Below are 25,832 nucleotides of genomic sequence, written 5' to 3'. Positions count from 1 at the left end.
GGTCACTGAGCTCAAAATTTTTATTGAAACCAATTACGTAAAAAATTTTGAGGTAAGTAACTTAAATTTTTTAAGGTAAGATTTCTTAAAAAATACACTAGTTACACTTAATTGTAATTTTTAAGAAATCTTACCTTAAAATTTTTAAGTTACTTACCTCAAAAATTTTTATGTAATCGGTTTCAATAAAATTTTTGAGCTCAGTGACCTTATCGGGTTTTGCAGTGTACATTAACAGTTAGATTTTAAAATTTATTTAAATAATATACATCTAGTTATTTGTACTGTGGTGTCAAATATGGTCTGAAATATCCCATGAAGGCTGGGTATTTGAGTTTGGAAAGTATGGAATTTTGAAATGGAAAACATGTAGGAACCCTAATACCTTAAATCTCATGGTTTCAGATGCTGCCAAAGCATCTAAGGATGCCACTTGTTTTTTGGGAAATGTGGAAAAACTTTATAGTCTCTTCTCAGGTTCTCCTCAAAAGTGGGCCATTTTGCAAAAACATGTGGACATCACACTCAAGTCCTGGAGTGAAACACGATGGGAAAGCCGAATTAAAAGTATTGAACCTTTACGCTACCAAGCAGACAAGGCGAGAGAAGCTTTGTTGGAAGTCAGGGAAAAGACTAATGACTCCACAGTGGAAGCTGAGGCCCACTCACTTGCTGAAGAAATCAGTTCATTTAGATTTTACATTTGTGGTGTGATCTGGTATGACATTCTCTCCAAAATGAACACCACAAGCAAACTCCTTCAATCAGCCAACATGCAGCTTGATGTTGCAGTGGGCCTCATTCAGAAAAACAGACAATTTAATCAGTTACAGGACAACTGGTTTTAAAAGATGCACAGGTCTCAGCAAAAGAGATCTGTGCGCAAATGGACACTGAGGCAGTGCTGAAGGAGAAGAGGTTGCAGTCCACAAAAAAAGCACTTTGCCTATGAGGCAGCTGATGAGCCACAAGCTGATGCAATGAGATTGGAAGTATCTTTTTTTTTAATGCTGTGGTAGACTGTAGCATACAGTCTTTGGAGGACCGCTTTCAGTCTCTGGGGGAATTTAGGCATCTTTGGAGTGCTTCACAACTTCAGCCAGCTTGATGTACAGACACAGAGTCTTAAGACAAGTCATAGTCGAAATCTTTGGAAAATAAAAGTACCTTTAATGACAAGTGTTACCCCATACATCATGAAAGACAGTGTAATAGACTGGTGATATCAGATTTAAAAGAATACAAAACTATAATAAACTGCACCACAGTAAAATGAATATCATAACTATCATTGTACATAATTATATTAAACGGACATCTCAACACCGGACATTGACATCTCATTTTAGCAATCATGTACATTACAATTTATTGATTCTAAACACCTACATTTAAGATATTTCTAATATTTAATGCTTAAAAAACTATTCCATACACTCGTATTTTATTAAAACAATTCCATATAATTACTATCTTAACCTACAAAATTTTTTTTCAGTTAAACTGCATTGTGATGAATCTCATTTCTCATGTGCTTTTTGAGGAGCCCTAAGGATGTGCACTAAGACAGTGAAATTTCCAATTTGCAGCAGTGAACACCTAGACTTCTCACAATTCTATATTTAAGATCAGCAAAGACATTTACAAGTTACACTCACATTCAACTGCATATACAGTAGTTGAATGAGGGTTGCACCGAATCATTTCGGTCATTATCCTTGAATTATTTCACAGAGATGGACAGGCCACTGGAACTACTGGTACAATTCTCAGTGTGCTGTGCAAGGGCAGTTTTAGCATCACTAGGTCAAGCACACAGTATAACAAATCAGCAATCTCAGCCACCAAACTTTATTCCACAGAGGCAAGCAAAAGAGCAAAACTAAGAAGGAAAACTGATGATGAAAGGAGGTTTATTTTATTTTGAGGATTTTAGAAGTAGCCTAATTTTGACCCCAGTTACCTAGAAAGAATGCATGATGCGTGTTTCTTTAATATCAAAAAGACATTAGTAGTGTTGTATTAAAAGCAGTACACCAATCAAAACCCAACGCCAAACAATACTGCCTAAAATGTCTTAACGTGCCATTCAAAATAACATGGTGTCAAAGTTCACACAATTTAGGGGGTGGATTTCATGGTACAGTCTGAGCTTTTCTCACTGATTTCTATGCTTAACACTTTGTAGAGGATAAACTATAGTTACAAAATGATTGTTATTTTGTGAAACAAGATTCATTAGTCTCATCTGCGTTGTATTGTTTGAAGTGGGAGACATTTTCAAAGTTTCAGTGTTTCTCTACTACATCCAGCCTCTATGTTCAAAAATAATCTGATACTCCATATTTCACAGTATGGGACCTTTAAAGTTTACCTTGCATTATGCCAAATTTTGGCAATGATTTACAATTTCTGATTAAGTAACATTTGAAAGTTTGCATATCAATACAGTGTACTACACACACACACACACACACACACACACACACACACACACACAGTCCCAAAAAAAGTTGGGATTTTGTGTAAAATGTAAAAACAGAATGCAATGATTTGCAAATCTCATAAACCCATATATTTTTCACAATGGAACATAGCTTAAACATTTGATATGTTGTATGAGAAAATATACCATTTTAAGGAAAAAAAAAAGAAATTTTGAATTTGATGGCAGCAACATCTCAAAAAAAAAAAAAAGTTGGGATAAGGCCATGTTTACTACTGTGTAGTATCCCCTCTTCTTTTAACAACAGTCCATAAACATCTGGGAACTGAGGAGACCAGTTGCTGGAGTTTTGGGAGAGGAATGTTGTCCCATTCTTGCTTGATATAGGATTCTAGCTGCTCAACAGTCCTGGGTTGTCTTTGTCGTATTTTTCGTTTCATGATGCGCCAAATGTTTTCAATTGGTGAAAGGTCTGGACTGCAGGTAGGCCAGTTCAGCACCCTTACTCTACTATGAAGCCATGCTGTTGTAATAGATGCAATATGCGGGTTAGCACTGTCTTTCTGAAATGTGCAAGGCCTTCCTGGAAAAAGATGTTGTCTGGATGGGAGCATATGTTGCTTTAAAACTTGTATATACCTTTCAGCATTGATGGTGCCTTTTCGGATGTGCAAGCTGCCCATGCCATAGGCACTAATCCACCCCCATACCATCAGAGATGCAGGCTTTTGAACTGATAACAAGGCAGATATTCCCTCTCCACTTTAGTCTGGAGGACACAGTGTCCATGGTTTCCAAAAAGAATATTTTTCATGAAATAATAAAATGTCTCAGTTTAAACACTTGATATGTTGTCTATGTTCTATTGTAAAGAAAAAAAATTAGTTTGAGATTTGCAAATCATTGCATTCTGTTTTTATTTATTTTTTACAGTGTCCCAACTTTTTTGGAATTGGGGTTGTAGTTATATAGAATGGTTACCCTGATAAAAATTAGTCACACAATTCTCAGTTCATAAAATGAACAGCTGTGCTTTTCGATAAATTTTTAGATGGACAAAATCAACATTTTTCAGTTATGACTCAAAACATGGGAACAAGAAACTATACAATTCTGAGGTAAACAACTTCTGAATTTGAATCTTCATGTGGGGGAAAACATTCTCCATAAAGACTAGCAAGCACCAATAATGCCAAATATGGCTGAAATTCTCTTGAGAAATCACTGCATAATCTGTCTGGAATGGCTGATTTATTCTCAGAGAAGTTTTGCTTGTTTAGAATCTGGTTACAGCAGGGGTGTCCAAACTGATCCATAAAGGGCCATGTGGCTGCAGGTTTTCATTCCAGCCATGCAGCGGCACACCTGACTTGGCTCATTCGATCAACTGAACTGTCTTCACACAGTCAAATACTTGCAGCCACACCCACCCTTGATTAAAGGGTGGGTGTGTCAGTTGATTGAATAAGCCAAATCAGGTGTGCTGCTGCATGGCTGGAATGAAAACCTGCAGCCACACGGCCCTTTATGGATCAGTTTGGACACCCCTGGGTTACAGTATATCGATTCCCTGAACAAAGTGGAGTGGGAAATCAAGTAGAAACAAATAGGCTCGAAAAGGCACTTTGAATCTCAATAATATTGCTATTTGCTTTGTCACCAAGTAGGTAGTTAAAAACCTCTAAACTGTAACAGAGCATAGGTTTTGTTATATGAACTTTAGATTTGGAAATGTATTTACATATTTGTAGATATGTAGAGTACCCCGCCTCTCGCCCATAGTTAGCTGGGATAGGCTCCAGCTTGCTTGCGACCAGCGGCTACAGATAATGGATGGACGGATGGATATGTAGTGTACATTTTGTAATCATCACTTGTGATCTGTAAAGGTAAAAGCTTGTAAATCCTGTTTTGCAAAGAAAAAACAAATTTTTAGTCTGTTTCATGAAAAATCACAAATGCTAAGTAGTTTTTTTAACTTCATTTTAAGAATGTTCTTAAATTAATGACTAATTACCAAATTTTTTCTTAAATAAAATAACACAAAGTCCATATATTAACAAGTAACCTTACTGAGTACTTCATAAGGTAGTTCTTTATTTGTATCTTGATTGCAGTTCTAATTCATCAAGGCAGAATCTGCCAGTTCATTGCAGGGCATTACTGTATGTTGACACTTCTTATTGTACTATATTCACATAATGCTACGTTATACAATGTACATTTTTTTTTTGCACACAAAAATGCAGTTCCACAGTTTGTGTACAACAGTTTGTTTTTTCAGACCCTCCAGGATTTCGTGATGTTGCGATTTGCAACTTCAACGCAAATTCAACCAATCCCCGTGAATTCAGGGCAGTGTTGCAATTATATCCAATCACCGCAACTTTCCCGCAAATTTGACCAATCGTTGGCATCGTCTTGAGGTGACCTTCCGCCTTACTTCCGTGTATACGTTAAAGAGAAGCAGCATGTGCGCAGTGTTCCCAGATTAATTGGGCGGTTTTAAGTGCATTTTGGCGGGTTTTGAACATATTTTGGGCTGGAAAACGTCAGAAGTATCTGGCAACACTGCATGTGTGAGTCAGTGTTTATGTAGGCTTAAATTCTGTTACTGAAAGTGTGTTATGTTTACAGTGAAGGACTGTGTGCACTTTACATTTTTTTTTTTTACTTAATACAAGAAATTAATGGATGCCAACATTTTTGCCAAAATGGTATTTTATTTTCCATTGTTTAGGCAGCTTCAGCATCATACTGTGAGATTCTGTTCAAATTGTTTTTTTTTCTTCTATGAAGCCTGAGCCATTTATTTTATTAGTTTATAATTATTGTTTAATTTAGTCTTCAGGAGAGACTACCTGCACACAGTACTAGTATTAATAGTTTTTTTTCTTACATGAAAGCTGAGGCATTTATATTATATTTTAACTTTTGAACCAACAGGTGCATTTGGATAAGTAAAGCCTATTTTTCTGCATTTTTGTAGTCCTGGTAATCTTTTATATTGGTAAAGTTGTTTACAGGACCATTTCTCAGTGTCTGTTTTTTTAATCAATAGTTTTTCAGTAATAACTTAATATTTAACATATCACTCAATTTTAATCACAAAAAAAAATCGTAACAATTTCTCACAACTTTCACTTCCTCCCGCAATGTAATTGCAAAAAGACCTAAAAAAAAAAAACACCGCAATTTTCATCGCAATTTTTTGGAAAACCCCCCGCAACATCAGACATTTTAGCCTGCAACAATCACAAAAAAGGGAAGCAAAATCCTGGGGGTCTGTTTATGTACTGAAAAAAAAAACAAACTTTTTGAATGTTTGCCAAAGGAATGATTACATGGCATGGTGGTTTTGTGGTTAGCACTGTTGCCTCACAGCAAGCAGGTTCTGGGTTTGAATCTGTCAATCAACTGGGGCCTTTCTGTGTGGAACTTGCATGTTCTCCCTGTACCTATATGGGATCCCTCTGGGAGCTCTGGTTTCCTCCCACAGTCAAAAAAAAAAAAGCAGATTAGGTCAGCTGGCTCCTCTAAATTGCCCATAGATGTGAATGCGTATGGCTGTCTATTTCTCTGTGTTAGCCCCACAATAGACTGGAGATCTGTCCAGAGTGTACCCTGCCTCTCACCCGAAGTCAGCTGGGATTGGCTCCAGCTCACCTGCCCCTCCTGACCTTCAATGGATACAGTGGTGCTTGAAAGCTTGTGAACCCTTTAGAATTTGATATTTCTGCATAAATATGACCCAAAACATCATCAGATTTTCACACAAGTCTTACAGTAAAAGTAGATAAAGAGAACCCAGTTAAACAAATGAGACAAAAATATTATACTTGGTCATTTATTTATTGAGGAAAATGATCCAATATTACATATGCGAGTGGCAAAAGTATGTGAACCTCTAGGATTATCAGTTAATTTGAAGGTGAAATTAGAGTCAGGTGTTTTCAATCAATGGGATGACAGTCAGGTGTGAGTGGGCACCCTGTTTTATTTAAAAAACAGGGCTCTATCAAAGTCTGATCTTCACATGTTTGTGGAAGTGTATCATGTCACAAACAAAGGAGATTTCTGAGGACCTCAGAAAAAGCATTGTTGATGCTCATCAGGCTGGATAAGGTTACAAAACCATTTCTAAAGAGTTTGGACTCCACCAATCCACAGTCAGACAGATTGTGTACAAATGGAGGAAATTCAAGACCATTGTTACCCTCCCCAGGAGTGGTCGACCAACAAAGATCACTCCAAGAGCAAGGCGTGTAATAGTTGGCAAGGTCACAAAGGACCCAAGGGTAACTTCTAAGCAACTGAAGGCCTCCCTCACATTGGCTAATGTTAATGTTCATGAGTCCACCATCAGGAGAACACTGAACAACAATGGCATGCATGGCAGGGTTGCAAGGAGAAAGCCACTGCTCTCCAAAAAGAACATTGCTGCTCGTCTGCAGTTTGCTAAAGATCACATGGACAAGCTAGAAGGCTATTGGAAAAACATTTTGTGGATAGATGAGACAAATAAAACTTTCTGGTTTAAATGAGAAGCGTTATGTTTGGAGAAAGGAAAACACTGCATTCCATCATAAGAACCTTATCCCATCTGTGAAACATGGTGGTGGTAGTATCACGGTTTGGGCCTGTTTTGCTGCATCTGGGCCAGGATGGCTTGCCATCATTGATGGAACAATGAATTCTGAATTATACCAGTGAATTCTAAAGGAAAACATCAGGACATCTGTCCATGAACTGAATCTCAAGAAAAGGTGGGTAATGCAGCAAGACAACGACGCTAAGCACACAAGTCATTCTACCAAAGAATGGTTAAAGAAAAATAAAATTAATGTTTTGGAATGGCCAAGTCAAAGTCCTGACCTTAATCCAATCGAAATGTTGTGGAAGAACCTGAAGCGAGCAGTTCATGTGAGGAAATCCACCAACATCCCAGAGTTGAAGCTGTTCTGTACGGAGGAATGGGTTAAAATTCCTCCAAGCCCGTGTGCAGGACTGATCAACAGTTACCAGAAATGTTTAGTTGCAGTTATTGCTGCATAAGGGGGTCGCACCAGAAACTGAAAGCAAAGGTTCACATACCTTTGCCACTCACAGATATGTAATATTGGATCATTTTACTCAATAAATAAATGACCAAGTACAATATTTTTTTATCTCATTTGTTTAACTGGGTTCTCTTTATCTACTTTTAGGACTTGTGTGAAAATCTGATGTTGTTTTAGGTCATATTTATGAAGATAGAAAATTCAAAAGGGTTCACAAACTTTCAAGCACCACTGTAAGTGGTATAGATAATGGATTTTTTTGGATGGATGGAAGGAATGATTGCAGTAATAATGTAATAGTCATTAATTTTATAATGACTGAAGCCACAGTTCATGCATAAAGCACTTCTCCAATACAATTATTTGAGAATATAAGCCATGTTTATAAAAGTCGTGTTCTCATTCTGATCCATTTACACGCCCCCATCCCTTTATTGTTTAAATTGGCAAAATGTACTCTACACATTTACAAACAGCAATTTGTCTACAATTTAGTTTTCTTTTTTCTCTCTTTTTTTTTTTTTTACAGACAATATTCACAATTTAATGACAAAAACGTAATCAAACACTGTCACAGCATTTCCAGCTGAGGAGAGGCCATAGGCCAATTTAAAAGTGTATTTTTGAAATATGCATGGTTGATAACTATTACCCTTTGTGCTTCAGGAATGTCCTTGCCTTTGTAATTGGGTAAGAAATCCCCCATAGCTTCCAGTTGCATAGTGTTTACCTCAGGTCACTTGCTGGGGTGCAGAGAGCACGTAGTCTCTAAGGAAGATGAAATGTGACAATAGCTAAAAAAAAAAAATCAGTATACAAAGAACCAGGCAGATTATTATATACATAGACACAGTTATTGTTATTTTAGCTGTGAACCACAATATATACCGCGAGTTGGCCTAGTGGTTAGTGTGTCTGCCTCTTGATCAGGAGACTGCAAGCTCCACTTGTGGTCGGTGTTATGACCCTGGGTCATAGTCTGTATTATTATTGATATCTCTGTTTTTGCTGTTCTCCTTCCCTGCCTGAGGGGGGTATTTTTCATCTGTTCCCATGACTTTTCTTTAAAGATTTTCGGTTGTAGATAAGGGCAGCTGATTGGACCATGGTTGATAGCACCTGCTTTAAAATGCTTTCTGGAGAAGATGGATGTGCTTCACTTTCTCCTTACTCCCAACTGGACCGTGCCTTGTTGTGTTGTCAACTGATAAAAGTATCTGAGTTGTAAACAGTGTAAATACTTCCCTAAAAGCACTCCAGGAAACTGTAGGGGTGAAAACCCCTTTTTGTTGCACTTTGTTTTCTCCTGTTTATGTTAGTGAGTTAGGCAAGATCCCTGTATTTTATTTTGTTTTCTTTTATCAACAAGTTAAGTTAGTGGACATTTAAATACATTGTTTTGTTTGTTATTTTGGGCCGTGCTCAACCCGACGCCAATTTTACCTGTGCTGAAATAAACCAGTTGTGTTTTGGACTGCAATTGGTTGTGGCACTGGTCATCCTTGAGAGTGGGGAAAGGAGAATTCACTTTGCAGCTACGGTCAGGTTTCCTCTAGACCGGGGCATAACAGTTGGGTCATACCAAAGATCATCATAAAAATGGTTCCTACTGCCAGCTGGCAAGGCAATACAGATGTGAGCAGGGAGTCAAACATTCATGTTTACCAGAGGACTAGCCCCCCACTGTTACCCTAGATATAGGCGAGAGGCTGAGAGCTACTGAAACGGAGATTGGTGCCCCCTGATGTGCCTTGTGGCTTGGGAAGGACTTTTTTGACCATAGAATATTTAATATAAACTCCAATATACAGAATAATAACTTTTGGGTTTAATTTGAAGGTATTTCCATCCAAATCAGGTGAAAGGTGTAGGAATTACTGCACTTTTATACATGGGTCCCCCAGATTTTTAGGGACCAAATGCAATTGGACAATTAGCTGCTCAGATGTCTCCTGGCCAGGTGTGTGTTATTCCCTCATTATTTCACTTAGAAATGAACATAAAAGATCTAGAGTTCAAGTGTAGAAATAAAGCCAAAAAAAAAAGGAATGGTCTGCAATGGCCAAGTCAATCACGTGACCTGAATCCAACTGAATATGCAGTCTGACAATCTCCCAAGAACAAACAGGAACTGAAGATAGCTGCAGTATCAGCCTGGCAGAATATCACCAAGGAAGAAACCCAGCATCTGGTGATGTCTATGGGTTCCAGACTTCATTGACTGCATAGCATTTGTAACCAATAATTAAAAATGACAATTTTATGATGGAGCCTATCCCAGCTGACTATGGGCGAGAGGCAGGGTACACCCTGGACAAGTCGCTAGGTTATCGCAGGGCTGACACTGTTACAAACAACCATTCACACTCATACCTACAGTCAATTTAGAGCCACCAATTAACCTTACCCCTCCTAGAACTGCCACCTTATTGTGGTGGAGGGGTTTGTGTGCTTGAATGATCCTAGGAGCTATGTTGTCGGGGGCATTACACCCCTGTTAGGGTCTCCCAAGGCAGACAGGTCCTAGGTGACAGGCCAGACCAAGAGCAGTTCACCAAAACCCTTATGGATTTAAAAAAAAAAAAAACCAAGGACCGTGCCGTTGCCGGGCATGGTGCAGCCGGGGCCCCACCCTGGAGCCAGGCCCGGGGTTGGGGCTTGTATGCGAGCGCTTGGTGGCTGGGCCTTTGCCCACGGGGCCCGGCCGGGCTCAGCCCGAAGCGGTGACATGGGCCCGACCTCCTGTGGGTTCACCACCCACAGAGGTAGCCGTAGGGGGCTGGTGCAGTGTGGATTAGGTGGCAGTCGAAGGCAGGGGCCTCGAAGACCTGATCCCCAAACACAGCGGCTAGCTGTTGGGACATGGAATGTCACTTCACTGGGGGGGAAAAGAGCCTGAGCTTGTGCGGGAGGTTGAGAGGTACCGGCTAGAGATAGTCGGGCTCACCTCCACGCACAGCTTGGGCTCCAGAACCCAGCTCCTCGAGAGGGGCTGGACTCTCCACTTCTCTGGAGTCGCCCATGGTGAGCGGCGGCGGGCCGGTGTGGGCTTGCTTGTAGCTCCCCAGCTCAGCTGCCATGTGTTGGAGTTTACCCCAGTGAACGAGAGGGTTGCCTCTCTGAGCCTTCAGGTCGGGGAGAGGGCTCTTGCTGTTGTTTGTGCCTATGGGCTGAATAGCAGTATAGCGTATCCGGCCTTCCTGGAGTCCCTGGGAGAGGTACTGAGAGGTGCTCAGACTGGGGACTCCATTGTTCTACTGGGGGACTTCAACGCTCACGTGGGCGACGACAGTGACACCTGGAGGGGCGTGATTGGGAGGAACGGCCTCCCTAATCTGAACCCAAGTGGTGTTTTGTTATTGGACTTCTGTGCTAGTAACAGTTTGTCCATAACGAACACCATGTTCGAGCATAGGGGTGTCCATAAGTGCACGTGGCACCAGGACACCTGAGGTCAGAGGTCGATGATCGACTTTGCTGTCATTTCATCTGATCTCCGGCCCTATGTCTTGGACATTTGGGTGAAGAGAGGGGCTGAGCTGTCAACTGATCACCACCTGGTGGTGAGTTGGATCCGCTGGCGGAGGAGGAAGCCGGACAGACCTGGCAGGCCCAAATGTATGGTGAGGGTCTGCTGGGAACGTCTGGCCGAGCACTCTGTCGGGGAGGTCTTTAACTCCCACGTCTGGGAGAGCTTCTCCCAGCTTCTGAGGGAGGCGGGGGACATCGAGTCTGAGTGGACCATGTTCTCTACCTCCATTGTAGACGCAGCTGTTCGGAGCTGTGGCCGCAAGGTCTCCGGTGCCTGTCGTGGCGGGAATCCCGGAACCCGGTGGTGGACACCGGAAGTAAGGGACGCCGTTAAGCTGAAGGAGTCCTATCAGGCCATGTTGGCCTCCGGGACTTCGGAGGCAGCTGACGGGTATCGGCAGGCCAGGCGTGCTGCAGCTCGGGCAGTTGCAGAGGCAAAAACTCGGAACCAGGAGGAGGCCATGAAGGAGGACTATCGGTTGGCCTCGAAGAAATTCTGGCAAACTGTCCGGCGCCTCAGGAGGGGGAAGCAGTACTCTGCCAACACTGTTTACAGTGCGGGTGGGGAGCTGTTGACCTCGACTGGGGACATTGTCGGGCGGTGGAAGGAATACTTTGAGGATTTCCTCAATCCCACAGTCACGTCTTCCATTGAGGAAGCGGAGGTTTCTGACTCAGATGTGGACTCGTCTATTACCCAAGCCGAAGTCACTGAGGTGGTTTTCAAGCTCCTCGGTGTCAAGGCACCGGGGGTGGATGAGATCTGCCCCAAGTATCTCAAGTCTCTGGATATTGTGGGGCTGTCTTGGTTGACACACCTCTGCAGCATCGCATGGCGGTCAGGGACAATGCCTCTGGAGTGGCAGACTGGGGTGGTGGTCCCTCTTTTTAAGAAAGGGGACCGGATAGTGTGCTCCAATTATAGGGGAATCACACTTCTCAGCCTACCCGGGAAGGTTTACTCCAGGGTACTGGAGAGGAGAATCCAGCCAATAGTCGAACCTCAGATCCAGGAGGAACAATGCGGTTTTTGTCCTGGTCGTGGAACACTGGACCAGCTCTATACCCTTCATAGGGTGCTCGAGGGTTCATGGGAGTTTGCCCAACCAGTCCACATGTGCTTTGTGGATCTGGAGAAGGCATTTGACCGTGTCCCTTGGGGTATTCTGTGGGGGGTGCTTTGGGAGTATGGGGTTCAGGGCTCTTTGCTAAGGGCTGTCCGGTCCCTGTACGAACGGAGCAGGAGTCTGGTTCGCATTGCCGGCAGTAAGTCAGACCTGTTCCCAGTGCATGTTGGACTCCATCAGGGCTGCCCTTTGTCATCGGTTCTGTTCATAATTTTTATGGACAGAATTTCTCGGTGCAGCCAGGGGCTGGAAGGAATCCTGTTTGGGAACCCCAGGATTTCATCTCTGCTTTTTGCAGATGATGTTGTCCTGTTGGCTTCTTCAAACCAGGACCTTCAGCATGCACTGGGGCGGTTTGCAGTCGAGTGTGAAGTGGCTGGGATGAGAATCAGCACCTCCAAGTCCAAGTCTCTTGACCGGAAAAGGGTGGCTTGCCCTCTCCAGGTTGGTGGAGAAGTCCTGCCTCAAGTGGATCTTGTTCACGAGTGAGGGAAGGATACAGCGTGAGATTGAGAGGTGGCTCGGTGCAGCCTCTGCAGTGATGCGGTCGCTTTACCGGTCCATCGTGTTGAAGAAGCTGAGCCAAAAGGTGAAGCTCTCGATTTACCGGTCGATCTACGTTCTGACTCTCACCTACGGTCATGAGCTTTGGGTAATGACCAAAAGAACAAGATCGCGGATACAAGCGGCCGAAATGAGTATCCTTCTCAGGGTGGCTGGGCGCTCCCTTAGAGCTAGGGTGAGAAGCACAGTTATTCGAGAGGAGCTCGGAGTAGAGCTGCTGCTCCACCACATCGAGAGGAATCAGCTGAGGTGGCTCAGGCATCTCTTTCGGATGCCTCCTGGACGCCTCCCTGGGGAGGTGTTCCAGGCATGTCCCCCTGGGAGGAGGCCCCGGGGAAGACCCAGGACACGCTGGAGGGACTATGTCTCTCAGCTGGCCTGGGAACGCCTCGGTGTTCTTCCCGAGGAGCTGGCCAAGGTGTCTGGGGAAAGGGAAGTTTGGGCTTCCATGCTCAGACTGCTACCTCCGCGACCCAGCCCTGGATAAAGCGGATGAAGACGAGACGAGACAATTAACCTAACCTGCATGTTTTTGAACTGCGGGGGAAACTGGAGCACCCGGAGGAAACCCACGCAGACACGGGGAGAACATGCAAAATCCACACAGAAAGGCCCTCACCAGCCACTGGGCTCGAACCCAGGACCTTGCTGTGAGGTGACAGTACTAACCACTACAACACTGTGCAGCCCGATATATATATATATAAATAAAATACCATATCATCTCTAGCCGCTTTATCCTTCTACAGGGTCGCAGGCAAGCTGGAGCCTATCCCAGCTGACAACGGGCTAAAGGCAGGGTACACCCTGGACAAGTCGCCAGGTCATCACAGGGCTGACACATAGACACAGACAACCATTCACACTCACATTCACACCTACAGTCAATTTAGAGTCACCAGTCAACCTAACCTGCATGCCTTTGGACTGTGGGGGAAACCGGAGCACCCAGAGGAAACCCACATGGACACGGGGAGAACATGCAAACTCCGCACAGAAAGGCCCTTGTCGGCCATGGGGCTCGAACCCGGACCTTCTTGCTGTGAGGCGACAGCGCTAACCACTACACCACTGTGCCGCTTGAGATATTATATATATATATTCGAATTTGGCCTTTCTGCTCTTTAGTATTACCAGTAGTTTGCATCTCTAGGTAAACCCTCATAGGTAAAGGTAAAGGCCTTTATTTAGATTCATGAAGGTATCTCTTGATTCTATACTTTGACAATGATACGCCTACCTACTCCAGAGTGTTCTTGACTTGGATAGATGTTGTGAAGGGGTTTTTCATTCTCAAAATAAAAAAAATTCAGCAATCAGCCACTTTAGTTTTCTTTCATGGCCTTCCAGGCCTTTTGGTGTTGCTGAGCTTACTCGTGCATGCCTTCTTTCGAACATACCACTTCTAAAAATTTCTATTCTCTCTCTCTCTCTCTCTCTCTCTAATAGGTGTCCATTTTGTTTAAGCTTAATGATTGCCTTCTTATAACATACATCAGCAAGTGATGCAACCTGGACACATCTTCAATGATGTTACCTGGGGTCTTCGAGTGTTTCGGGTCTTTCAAACATCATACACTCTCACCCAGGCGACCAAGCCCCAGCTTGTGTCCAGGTAGCGCTACTCTGCCCACGGATCTCCTCTTTTGATCCACAGCCACCGTGAGGCAACTTCAGCTGCCTCAGTGGCTTCCTTTATGGCCCTTTGCCTCCTTGCCCCTGTGATGCCCAGCATGTTATAAGCCCTACAGAGGGACGGGCCTGCAAACCCTCTACATCCAACCTCAATGGGTTCACATCTTGTCCCCCACCCATTGCAACGGCACTCCTCCACTAGTTGAACATTCTTAGCTCTCTTCCTCTCATTAGCTTCCTCAATGCGCTCCTCCCACAGGACAGTAAGCTCCAACAGGACCACCTGTTTGATGGTTTCTGAGGTGAGGACTAGATCTGGTCTTAGCGTTGTTGTGGCTACCTTTTTTGGGAACTTAAGTTGTCTTCCCAAGTCAGCTCTCAACTCCCAGTCTTGAGCTGTTGCCAACAAACCAGAATACTTGGTCCTGGACACAGCTAGTGGTTTCTCCCCGGCTCTCACAAAAGCAGTGGTCTGCTTTGCAGGGCGGAGGCGCTTGCATTGGTTGATTCCATTGCAGATGGTATTCGCAATCGCCCTTAGCACTTGGTCATGGCGCCAGCGGTAGCGTCCCTCGCTCAAAGCTCTTGGGCAGCTGCTAAGGATGTGCTCCAGTGTCCCCCTTTTCTGGCACAGGGCGCAGGCTGGTGACTCTACCTTCCCCCAGCTGAACAGGTTTGATGGGCTTGGTAACACATCATAAACAGCCTGGATTAGGAACCAAATGTGCTGGGGCTCTGCTCTCCACAGCTCATTCCAGGAGACTTTATGGTCTAGCGCATGCTCCCATCGAGTCCAGGCTCACTGCTGCCGCATCCCCACCACCTTGCTGGCTCGTTCCTCTTCGATGAATGCCCGCACCTCTTCCTGAACCAGTGCTCTCCTGTCCTCTCCCTTTACCTGGTCGAAGCGAGGTGTTACATTGCTGCCGAGGCCTTCTCTACCTCGAGCCACTGTCCCGACCAGTGTCCTGTATCGTAGCCGTGATTCAGCCACCTCCACAGAATCCGCAGCTCTCCACTTCCGCCCCATCCTACCTTCAATGCCAGCCTGAGAGACCTTTGGGTCCTTTGACTCTCGGTACTGCAACACCTCCCTTGTACGGCTCACTTTAAACTCTTCCAACAGGCTGCTAGTTGGGAGTTTCAGCATGTTATTATGGCCATACAGGGCGATGCTGCTCAGACTCCAAGGAAGGCCCAACCACTTCCGCAGGAACCTGCTGACTCTCCTCTCAAAGCTCTCGATCGTAGAAATTGGAACCACATAGATCATGAGGGGCCACAGAATCCTTGGAAGGATGCCATGTTGTTAAATCCAAGCCTTGAACTTGCCTGGTAGGCCCGATTTGTCCACTGCGGTCAACCATGCTTCCAACTCTTGGTTGGTTGATTGAACGGCTGCGGTGTCTCTCAGGCTGCAGTCAAAAACCTTCCCCAGGCTCTTCACGGGCTTCTCTGTGATGGGTGGAATCTGGGCACTGCCCAGCATGAACTGGAACTTGTCCGTGACCTTCCCCTTCTTCAGCACAAGCCATCTGGATTTTTGTGGCTTAAAAGGTCTTGAGGGCCCAGGTGAGCACTTCCTCCAAACCCTTCAAGATCCACCTGCTCCCTGGCACGTGTGGTGTAGTTACAGTCACGTCATCCATGAAGGCCCTGATTGGTGGCTGTCTGATGCCTGACTTGGAGAGGGGCCCTCTGCACTGAAACTCGGCTGACTTTACCAGCATATTCATGGCTAGTGCAAAAAGAATCACTGAGATAGTACACCCTGTAATGATTCCCTTCTCGATCTTATGCCAGTCCGATGTTATGGCCCCTGAAGAAACCCTCATACTAAAGCCATTGTAGTAGTCAAGAATGAGGTTCTTGAACTTATCTGGAATATGGTGCCGCTGCAGTGCCTCTTCCACCAGCTTGTGTGGTATCGATCCGTAGGCGTTTGTGAGGTCCAGCCACAGCACAACTAGATCACCTCTGTTCTCTCTTGCTTCTCTGATCAGCTGGGTAACCACACCTGTGTGCTCCAGACACCCTGATACCTTGGGGATCCCTCCTTTTTGAACAGGTGTGTCGATATAGTCGTTCTTTAGGAGGTAGTCTGTTAGGCGCCTGGCAACAATGCTGAAGAATATCTTTCCTTCAACACTGAGCAGGGAGATGGTTCTAAACTGGTCGATGTTCTTTGACTCTTCCTCCTTCGGAATCCACACTCCTTCAGCAAACCTCCACCGTTCAGCGACCCTTCCCCTCCTCCATATCACCTTCAGAGCCTGTGGAGTAACCTTGGGCAGTTCTTATAAACCCTATAAGGCACCCCACTAGGTCCTGGAGCTGAGCTTGTTCTTGCCTTCTTGACCACCTCCTGGATCTCCTTCCAACTGGGCTCCTTTCCATCAAAGTCCAGTACTGGTACAGGAGGGTCAATTAGAGGCTTGCAGTTGCCCAGATCTTGCTCCCTGAGTGCATCACTTAAGACGGTGGAGAGGTATTGGTCAATGTCACCTTTAGAACAGTTCAGCTTGCCACTGCGCTTCTGCCCCAGCAGCTGTTTTGTAAATCCAAATGGATTTGCTAGAAAGGCAGTTCGCTTCCTGGCTCTCTCTTTTCTCCTCCTCCTGTGCCATTCAGCCCTCCTCAAGGTCATGAGCTTCCTGCGTAGGATGCTGCATAGCTCTGACAGAGGTCCCCTCTCCTCCTCACTTACCTCCTTGAACTGCCGCCTCAGGCTCTTCAGTTCTTGCCCAACCTGGTGAATCTTCTTCACCTGATTGTTCTTGGTGTAGGGAAGTTTCTCTGTTTTCTTCTCTTCTAATCCAAACCTCTCGGCTGCTAGGCTCATGATGATGGTGGTCATGGACTGGAGGCACCAGTCAACATCACCCTTAGCCATGCCATCCAAGATGTTATCGGCATCTTCATCAAACTGGAGCCACTCCTTCTCCTTGTTGGCTTGTGGCCACTTGACCCGACGGTGTTCTGATTGTGTGTGTGGCTTTGGTGCTCGTGTCACCTGGAGGTTCTTGGCACTGTGGGTTAACTCCGGACCATGCTCCTCCTGTGCCTCACCAGGGTTAGTCCCTGAGCGCTGTGGCACCTGCCCCATCTGCACACATCTCATCTTGGCCTGGTGGATCCTCAGGCCACGTGGGTTCTTGCACACTTTGCCACAAGTGCAAACTGCGCTTAATTCCTTTTTGACTGTGTAATGATAGTTCCCATGAACAGATACCAAATGCAAATTCAACACTTGGTATCAACTCCAGACCTTTATCTCATTAATTTATGAAATAATGAGGAAACAGGCCACATCTGACCATGAAACTGTTTATCAGTCAATTGTCCAGTCACTTTTGATGTATACATTTGAGGTCAAAAATTTACATACACTCAATAGACATGAATCTCATGGCAATATTGGCTTTCAATGATTTCTTTGCACTATTTTTTTGGGTGGGGGGGCATAATGACTGGACAACATAAATCTTTAGTAGAAAAAAAACCCCAAGGATTTGATGCACAAGTTTGAATTAATTTTGGGTTTTCTGAAATTAACACAGAGTAAAAAATGCCCATTTAGATTATTAATTCAGTCATGGGGCGGCAAGGTGGTGTAGTGGTTAGTGCTGTCGCCTCACAGCAAGAAGGTCTGGGTTCGAGCCCCGTGGCCGACGAGGGCCTTTCTGTGCGGAGTTTGCATGTTCTCCCCGTGTCCGCGTGGGTTTCCTCTGGGTGCTCCGGTTTCCCCCACAGTCCAAAGACATGCAGGTTAGGTTAACTGGTGACTCTAAGTTGACCGTGAGTGTGAATGGTTGTCTATGTGTCAGCCCTGTGATGACCTGGCCACTTGTCCAGGGTGTACCCCGCCTTTTGCCCATAGTCAGCTGGGACAGGCTCCAGCTTGCCTGCGACCCTGTAGAACAAGATAAAGTGGCTAGAGATAATGAAATGAGATGAGAATTCAGTCATGCTGAAAGCTCCAAAGTATCTTTTAACCTGCCATGACCAAGGCCTCTTAACTACTTGTTAGTGATCATGATTGATTACTGCTGGTAGCTTTTTTGTGCCAACATCAAAAGGGTTTGTTTGATAGCACTCATTAGATTGACCAACATATAGTACAATGGGAAAGTAAGGAGCTTGGTGCTAACTTAAGAATGAGGATTATAGATTTACACATCTCAGGAATGTCTCTTGGCTCCATTTCTAAACAACTGCAGAATCCAAGATCATCACTTCAACAATTGTGTTCCCGTACAAGTTATTGGGAAATGTAGCCACTTTGCCAAGGTGTGTAAAAAGACCCAAACTGTCACTCTTAGCTGAGAGGAAATTGGTTCGGATGGTCAGGAACAACCCAGGAACCATTAAGTCACAGGCTTGGAATGAACAGGAAGCTGCTAGAACACCAGTGTCTATAGTGAAGTGAGTTTCACATCACCGTGGACTGAGAGGTTGCTGTCCAAAAAAAGAAGCCCCTGCTCCAAAATTAACCAGCTCGACTTAAGTTTGCAGCTAACCACATGGACAAAGAAAAAGCCTTCTGGAGGAAAATTTTATGGTCAGATGAGACCAATATTGAGTTGTTTGTCCACAATGACCAGAGGGACGGAGGAAAACGGTACCAACTGTTAAGCATGGTGGTGGTAGCGTTATGTTCTGGGGTTGTTCTCCTGCCCATGGAACTGGTGTATTGCCCAAAATGTATGGAATCACGGAGGACTACCTCAGAATGCTTCAGCATACCTTCAAACCATCAGCAAGATGGTTGAAATTTGGACACAACTGGGTGTTCTAACAGGACAATGACCCCAAACACACATCAAAGGTGGCTGTGGGATGGATGCAGGTGAACATTAAGCTTTTGGAATGGCCTTCCTGAAAATATGTGGATTGTGCTAAAAAGTTGGGTCTGTGCCAATTGAACTCTTGAATTCTGCCAACAAGAGTGGTAAAATATCACAAACTAACAGAAAGACGGTTTCCGATAGCAAATTTTCCATCCTACACAGGGATCTTCTTCAGGCACTGTATTTAAACGTACAAACAGCAGTACATGGAGTGAATGAGAAAAGACAGGAAATGAGGGGTATATATACACACAAAACAGAAAGCCATTAGTGTCAAAACATGAAGTGGCACAAATGACATTAATTAAACGAATAATTATGAAAGTCAAGTTCATCCAATCAAAAATAGCTAAAAATTTTACAATGGGAAACTGACCAATAAAGAACCGCGAGCCAAAGGCCAATCAGAAAAGGGTTAAGAACGAGTGGCATGTGGGCCTCTAAGCTGACTACAGAAACTGTCATTAACATTTAGACCTGAAGGGTGCACTGCTTTTAGTTTCCAGATCCAATCTCTTTCTGCTTCCAGTAGATCCTGAGTTTTGGAACACACCTGTACAATGGTGAAGGACAAATTAGATTGAGAATGTCCATTTGTAGTAACATGTTCATACAACTGCGTACAATCGTTACCCGAATTTACCCTAGTGTTTCTAATAGCACTTTTATGATTATTCACACGAAGTGTAAACGTTTTTGTCTGGCCAACATACTGGGCCCACAGGGTAACACAGGGTACAAGTGATAACGTAGATACAGTTGGTAGAGGCGCAGTTGGCCCCACCACTGACAAGGGCAAAAGTAGCCGAAGTAGTTGTACTAGTGATTGAAGTTTGTGAAGGAAGAATACTACAAATCTGACAACACGACTTTCCACAAGGCCCACAAGAAACTTGTGTAACTGAATTAGTGTCTGGGTTGGGCAGCTTTGCCCGTACCAGCAAATTACGTAAATTAAGGGGACGTTGGAAGCAGACCAAAGGCTTCTCAGGTACACACACTCATTCTGCTGGAGCAGTGGAGAATAGTGAGGTAGCGTGACAAAATACCATTAACGTCTGGAAGGCCGGGGTGATAGTCAAAAATGCACGGTACACGATTCTCACTTTTCTTCATTTTAGGACAATCATCTGAGAAAAATGTTATTATAGCATGCTTAATCTGAGTTTTAACTTTGTGTTTGCTATAACCACATCTACAAAAAGACTGCTCAAGTTCGCAGAGACGATCTAACGCCGTATCGGCATTTGAGCATATGCGTAAAATACGAAGAGCCTGGCTGTATGGTAGACTACGTTTGACATGACCAGGGTGACAAGATAACACCAGCAGAAATTGTCGGGTGTCAGTAGGTTTGATGAACAGATCAGTATGGAAAGTACCTTCACTATCAAGTTTAACATAAATATCCAGAAAATTAACTAACAGGAGAATAATCCGCAGTAAACCTGATAGACGGGTGGATCTGGTTTACAAAATCAAGGAAGGCTAAAAGGGCCTCCTCACCATGGGTCCAAACACAAAAGATGTCGTCAATGAAACGCCACCAAATGAACGGGGAAACAGGATTCTGGAGAATAAGTGTCTCAACTGCATGCATAAAGATAATAGCATAGGAGGGTGCCATCCTCGTACCGATGTCAGTACCTGAAATCTGTAAAAATAACTGGTTGTTAAACTCAAAAAAACTATTAGTAAGAACAAAACGTGCTCAATGAGCATGGCTACAACACGAGGCATGGAAGCGAGTTTCGTTTACCACAACCCAAAACTAACTGGGGAAAACAAACTATGCAGTACCAAGCCATAAAAGAATGGAACAATTTGAGTGACGCACTTAAGCAGTGTTCTAAGATTAGCCATTTTAAATCGAATTTCTTTAAAAACTTTTCTAAACTTAAATAATTTGAACTTTATTTTGTAAAAGTAAAAAATATAATGTTGACTTAACTAGTTGGATTTCATATTGAACCTCCAAATACGGTTTTATATCTTTTGTGAAAATTTATTTATCAGGACCTTCTTGAAAATCACATTAATAAGTGAAGAAGCTTCCTGTTAAAATATAAATAAAAAATAAATAAAACGAGCAAGTTCTACAATGTCAGCGTGTCTAGTATCAGAAAAAATGTGCGTGTTTAAAAGGTCAGACAGAGCTTGTAAGCCATCCTCATGTGGGATGTTAGGGTACAGAGCTACATCTATAGTAACATCTAAAATAACGAGAAGAAGTGAGCCGGGTGGTACAGAACCTAAATCTCTCAGCTTATTCAAAAATTCAAAGGAGTCTTTCAGGTAAGAAGTAACAAGGCATGGGGTTTCAAAAACCAGTCCACAAACTGGGAAACTTTCTCCGTAAGCGAGCCACAGCCAGAAATCACTGGACGACCTGGAACTCCGGCTTTGTGGACTTTTGGTAGAAGATGGAAGCGAGCTGGACGCGGATCTTCCGGGAGCACGAACGTGTACATATCTTCCATAATGGTGTCATTTTCATGAAGCCTGCGGAGTAGAAATGTACGTTGTATTACAAGTTATTGCGTCGGGTCAGAGTCTAGTGGGCGATATGTAGAAGTGTCCGACAGTTGACGAGTCCTTCAGCAATATAGCGAGCCGTATCCATGACTACTATGCCAAAACCCATGGATTAAAGCAAAAAAAAAAAAATCATCTGACTGAAAAAAAAAAGCTCCATGTCGTTGGCCCCTACCATGTCAGCATGTCAGTGATGCGTCAAATTTTAAACGCCGTGTTGTCCATTATCCCCTAGGCCCCTACTTATAGTACATTTACATAACTTTAACAAATGACTAAAGCTAAGGCAAGATTTTACCATTGTCATTAGTGGCTATTCATGATGAAACATCAAGTTTTCAGCGCAAAGTGCAAATTTATTTCAACAATACTTTAGTAATGCACAACAGTGGTTCAGAGAAAAGTGCAAGTGCAGTCGAACTTGAACCATGCTTTCAGAAGAGTGGAACAGAAAGAAAAATAGGAAAATCTGTTGAAATAAAGCCAGGAAACAAGAAAAGTAAAGTGAAAGTTCACTTTATCTGCTTCTTCGCAGTGAAGCCAAAGGCATCTAGTTGGGCAACACCTGATGCCTGTTTTTGTTTCTTTTTCCTTGGCACAGCAGCAGGAGCTTGCCATTATCGCCCATTTCATTTCGCCAAGCCCATCTCCACTTATTCTTTACCGTTTTGTCGATGTCTGACACATCTGTGCCTTCATTTAAAAGAAGCGCATCCATGCTGGCAAAACCAAAAGTAATCTGACGCGCTCTAGTGATGGAAATCGAAGGGCCTATGTCCGGTGAAATATGGCCTTATACGCAGTACTCGAGTTGAGGGGGAATGTGGGGGGATGGCATCCCCCTTCTGAAATAAAAATCTCAAATCATCCCCCTTATAAAACGGCCATCCCCCCCATCACATCCCTTGGGACATTTTACCAATTAATGTGGAAATTAGCCTACTATTATTTTAATAAATATTACTACCATTTCAACATTAGAGGCTTTGCGCAGTGATGGCCTACATGTAGCCGGATAAAAAAGACGCATATTTATTTATTCGGTTGCACCTCTCATTCACACCTATACGGAGGTTTCAGTCACTGAAAACAGCTACTTTTGCAAACTCTGGGCAGAGTGGAGATTTCTGAAAACTCCATCTTCAGACACTCGTGTAAGTAGGGAAAATGAAGCAACAGTGGGCGAGAGGGCGCGTGTGAATATAATGAGTCATAGGTGTGAATCTTTCACCGAATGCCAATTGTCCCAGTTCTTCATGAAATCGCACGCACACGCACAAATTCATTAGGTTAACTTTCAAATAACTGTTCTTGTGCACTTGCGACACCAGAGCCACTTTCCTGAATTTTGAGCTTTGGAGTATTCGCTTCTTTATCTATTTAATCAATGAATGTGTCACATACATTAAATTACTAATGTAAACCATTAGTAGCCTATTTAAGCAATAGCTGTTTTCTCCACTGTTTTCCGACCTTTTGTGCTTAGTGAATGAGACACTTCATTACACTCCACTGACCGACATCCAATTCCGGACTTTTTTGAAAATGTAAAATATAGGCCTACGAGATGGTTTTTTGGGACTTAATTCGCGTTGGTCCTTCACTATTAATTTGAGACTGATGAGGCACTAAATACTGTGGAATTATTTTCTCCTTACTATGAAGTTTGGCATCTTAAGCAAGTGTCGGGAAATCTTGCAGCCCGACTCTGCAGCCTCCAATGTTTAAGCGAACTGCTGAAACCATAATGTTTAAAGATTAAATCGTAGGCTAATCAAACCAAAGAAAAACACAGCCTTTCCAGAACGTTGTCTGCCGAAGCCTGTTTAACCTACAAAAAGCTTAATAGCATAGGTCTTGCTGCGGCTTCAACAGGGCTGTTTAGATTTTTCACCTGATCACCTTTCAGTAGGCAAATATGATTATTACTACTACTACAATAGGCCTAGTATTAGTAGTAGGCAAGTAGTTGCCTAGTAGTAGGACAGCCAAATTGTTTCATCAGTGGAGCCGCCGTTAAAAGGAAACTGATGCGGAGCGCCGCGGCTCGCCTCGGGGTGAATCGTGTCCCGAGGCACGGGGCTGGCCCACCCTGGCAGCGCTGGTTCGTTGGGGAGAGGGCAGAGGTCGCTGGCTGCCAAGTTTGGAGAGGCTGGGACCTCCCCTGGCCGAGTTAGGACAGTGCAAAGTCGGGCTGGAGCTGCCGATAGAAACGAAACTCAAGCCGCGGCTCGCTGCCTACGCCCAGCCTCCCCGGGACTAGACAGTAGCGTAGGCTGTATTTATTTATGCCTATCTAGCGCAACAACTTATTCCTTTACATATACTCAAACATAGCACAAGAAAGGATTCAACAACAGGCAATCACAGCAGCTTGGTGAAGTTCTAAAATCACATAGGTGTCAAACCTATGGGCCTACTCCCCCCCCCTTTTTTCCTCGGATCTGCATCACTCTCATTATTGATCTTTAGCGCTCCCAGTTGACGGAAATCCGTCGTAGCGACGGAAAACTTTAATCCATGCAAAACCTTTATCTGCATCTTTGATAATGATCTCCAAATTAGATTTTAGTTCACATAGAGCTACCATTTCTGACCTAGACAGGTTACGATGGAACTTTGGGACTGACCTCACCTGTTCCAGAACCTCGTTTTCAACAACGCTGATGAAGGACTACAAATATTTGTCTCAGTTAACTGGTGGCATGAATGTAGATTTCAGTTTAAAAACCGTATCCTCTTGTGTAACATCTGCCAGAGGTATAGAAAGCAGGGTACAATGGAAGAATTCTTGTAACTGGAGACGACGAAAAAAGGCAAAGAGATCTGACTTAACCTTAAGTTCATTTATCTGCTTTGGGACCAGACAGAATGACAGTCCTTTAGCAAGAAGAGCGAGTTACTTGTCAGAAAGGGGAGTCGAGGACAGTAATGACTGAGGCGTACTGGTCCGTGCGTAGCTGAACATTGTCCACTGTCGGTGCAAGAAAGCCAGGTTGTTGCACGTTCTCAGTGTCTCTAGGTGATTATATATATATATATATATATATATATATATATATATATATATATATATATATATATATATATATATATCCCAATATAATATATGCATACAGGGGTTTCATTAAGAGCCGGCGCCCGGTGCAAAATCTGGCCATGATCAGCCTGGCACCGATTACTTTTCAAAGTTCCTCAACCAACAATGCTAGCAGATTTCCTATTTTCCAAGACCTTTTCTTTCCTATGGTTATCAGTGGTTATTTTCACGTTCTTTTACGCTTTTGTGTTTGTGTACTCGTGGCGACTTTATGGTCTTGACCTTCAATCACATCAGCTACACTGTACAAAAGCTTGGGGCTGATTGACTGCTTGTTGGGGCAATGTTGGGGCACCAGAAAGCTCGCTTCTGATTTGCTAGAGTTAAAAATGAAGTTTTGCTAATAAGGAGCATGCACGCATGCAGGAGGCAGTGCCAGCTTTTGGCAGACAAAGGACAGAAAAATAAAGTGACTTACTTAGCTGGGGTTTAAATATATTCTCCAGAGCACAGAGAATCGGTTTATTAGTGATTACCGGAACAAACTGGTGTGTTATGAGAAACCCAGAGCGACACAGCTGTGTGCTGTACTGAACTAACTATGCTAACGCTACACAGAGCAGTGAGGACAATCGCCCACATTGTACTGGATAAACAGATTACAGTATTATCACGCAGTGTGGTTTTCACTCAACAACTCACTTTAAAAACATTTAAGGATATTGTTTACTACAAGCAGCAGTAGTAGGAGCCTGTGGCAATGGTGGTCATGAAATTTATGGCTCCATTTATTATCTTATTTACTGGTTTGTCTTTCCACTCTAAATTACATATAGAATGTGAAACTTTTAATATTTTACCCAATTATGGATTGTACGTCACCTTGGCTCCAGAAGTACCAAAGAAAAGGTGATAGGACCAGCCAACCTTGTCCAGATTGTTTTTATTTGTATACTACTTTTAACAATAAACATTGTCGCAAAGCAGCTTTACAGAATTTGAACAACTGAAAATATGAACTAATTTTATCCCTAATCTATCCCC

The 25,832-nt window shown here is 43.7% G+C and overlaps 1 protein-coding gene across 11 annotated transcripts in view; it reads right to left on the bottom strand.

The window, feature by feature from the left end:
• LOC132885195 (sodium- and chloride-dependent GABA transporter 2-like) overlaps nucleotides 1-25,832 on the bottom strand; it is a 289,130-nt gene that overhangs the window by 42,080 nt on the left and 221,218 nt on the right. The window contains exons 16-17 of one of the 11 annotated variants that reach the window (XR_009654557.1): nucleotides 8,159-8,274; nucleotides 1,050-1,148 (exon numbers count right to left, since the gene is read on the bottom strand). The exons of 7 other annotated variants lie outside the window; for them this stretch is intronic. Coding sequence is in view for 2 of the 4 variants with exons in the window: in XM_060919567.1 (XP_060775550.1) it covers nucleotides 8,238-8,300 (63 nt within the window). In the remaining 2 variants the exon portion in view is untranslated. Of the gene's footprint in view, nucleotides 1-1,049; nucleotides 1,149-3,967; nucleotides 4,328-7,718; nucleotides 8,301-25,832 lie in introns of those variants that run through there. 3 more of the 11 variants (XR_009654558.1, XM_060919567.1, XM_060919568.1) reach the window with 3 other exon arrangements.

The sequence above is a fragment of the Neoarius graeffei genome, chromosome 4 (assembly GCF_027579695.1).
Source record: "Neoarius graeffei isolate fNeoGra1 chromosome 4, fNeoGra1.pri, whole genome shotgun sequence".
Lineage (NCBI taxonomy): Eukaryota > Metazoa > Chordata > Actinopteri > Siluriformes > Ariidae > Neoarius > Neoarius graeffei.
This window is presented reverse-complemented; position numbering and strand designations above follow the sequence as displayed.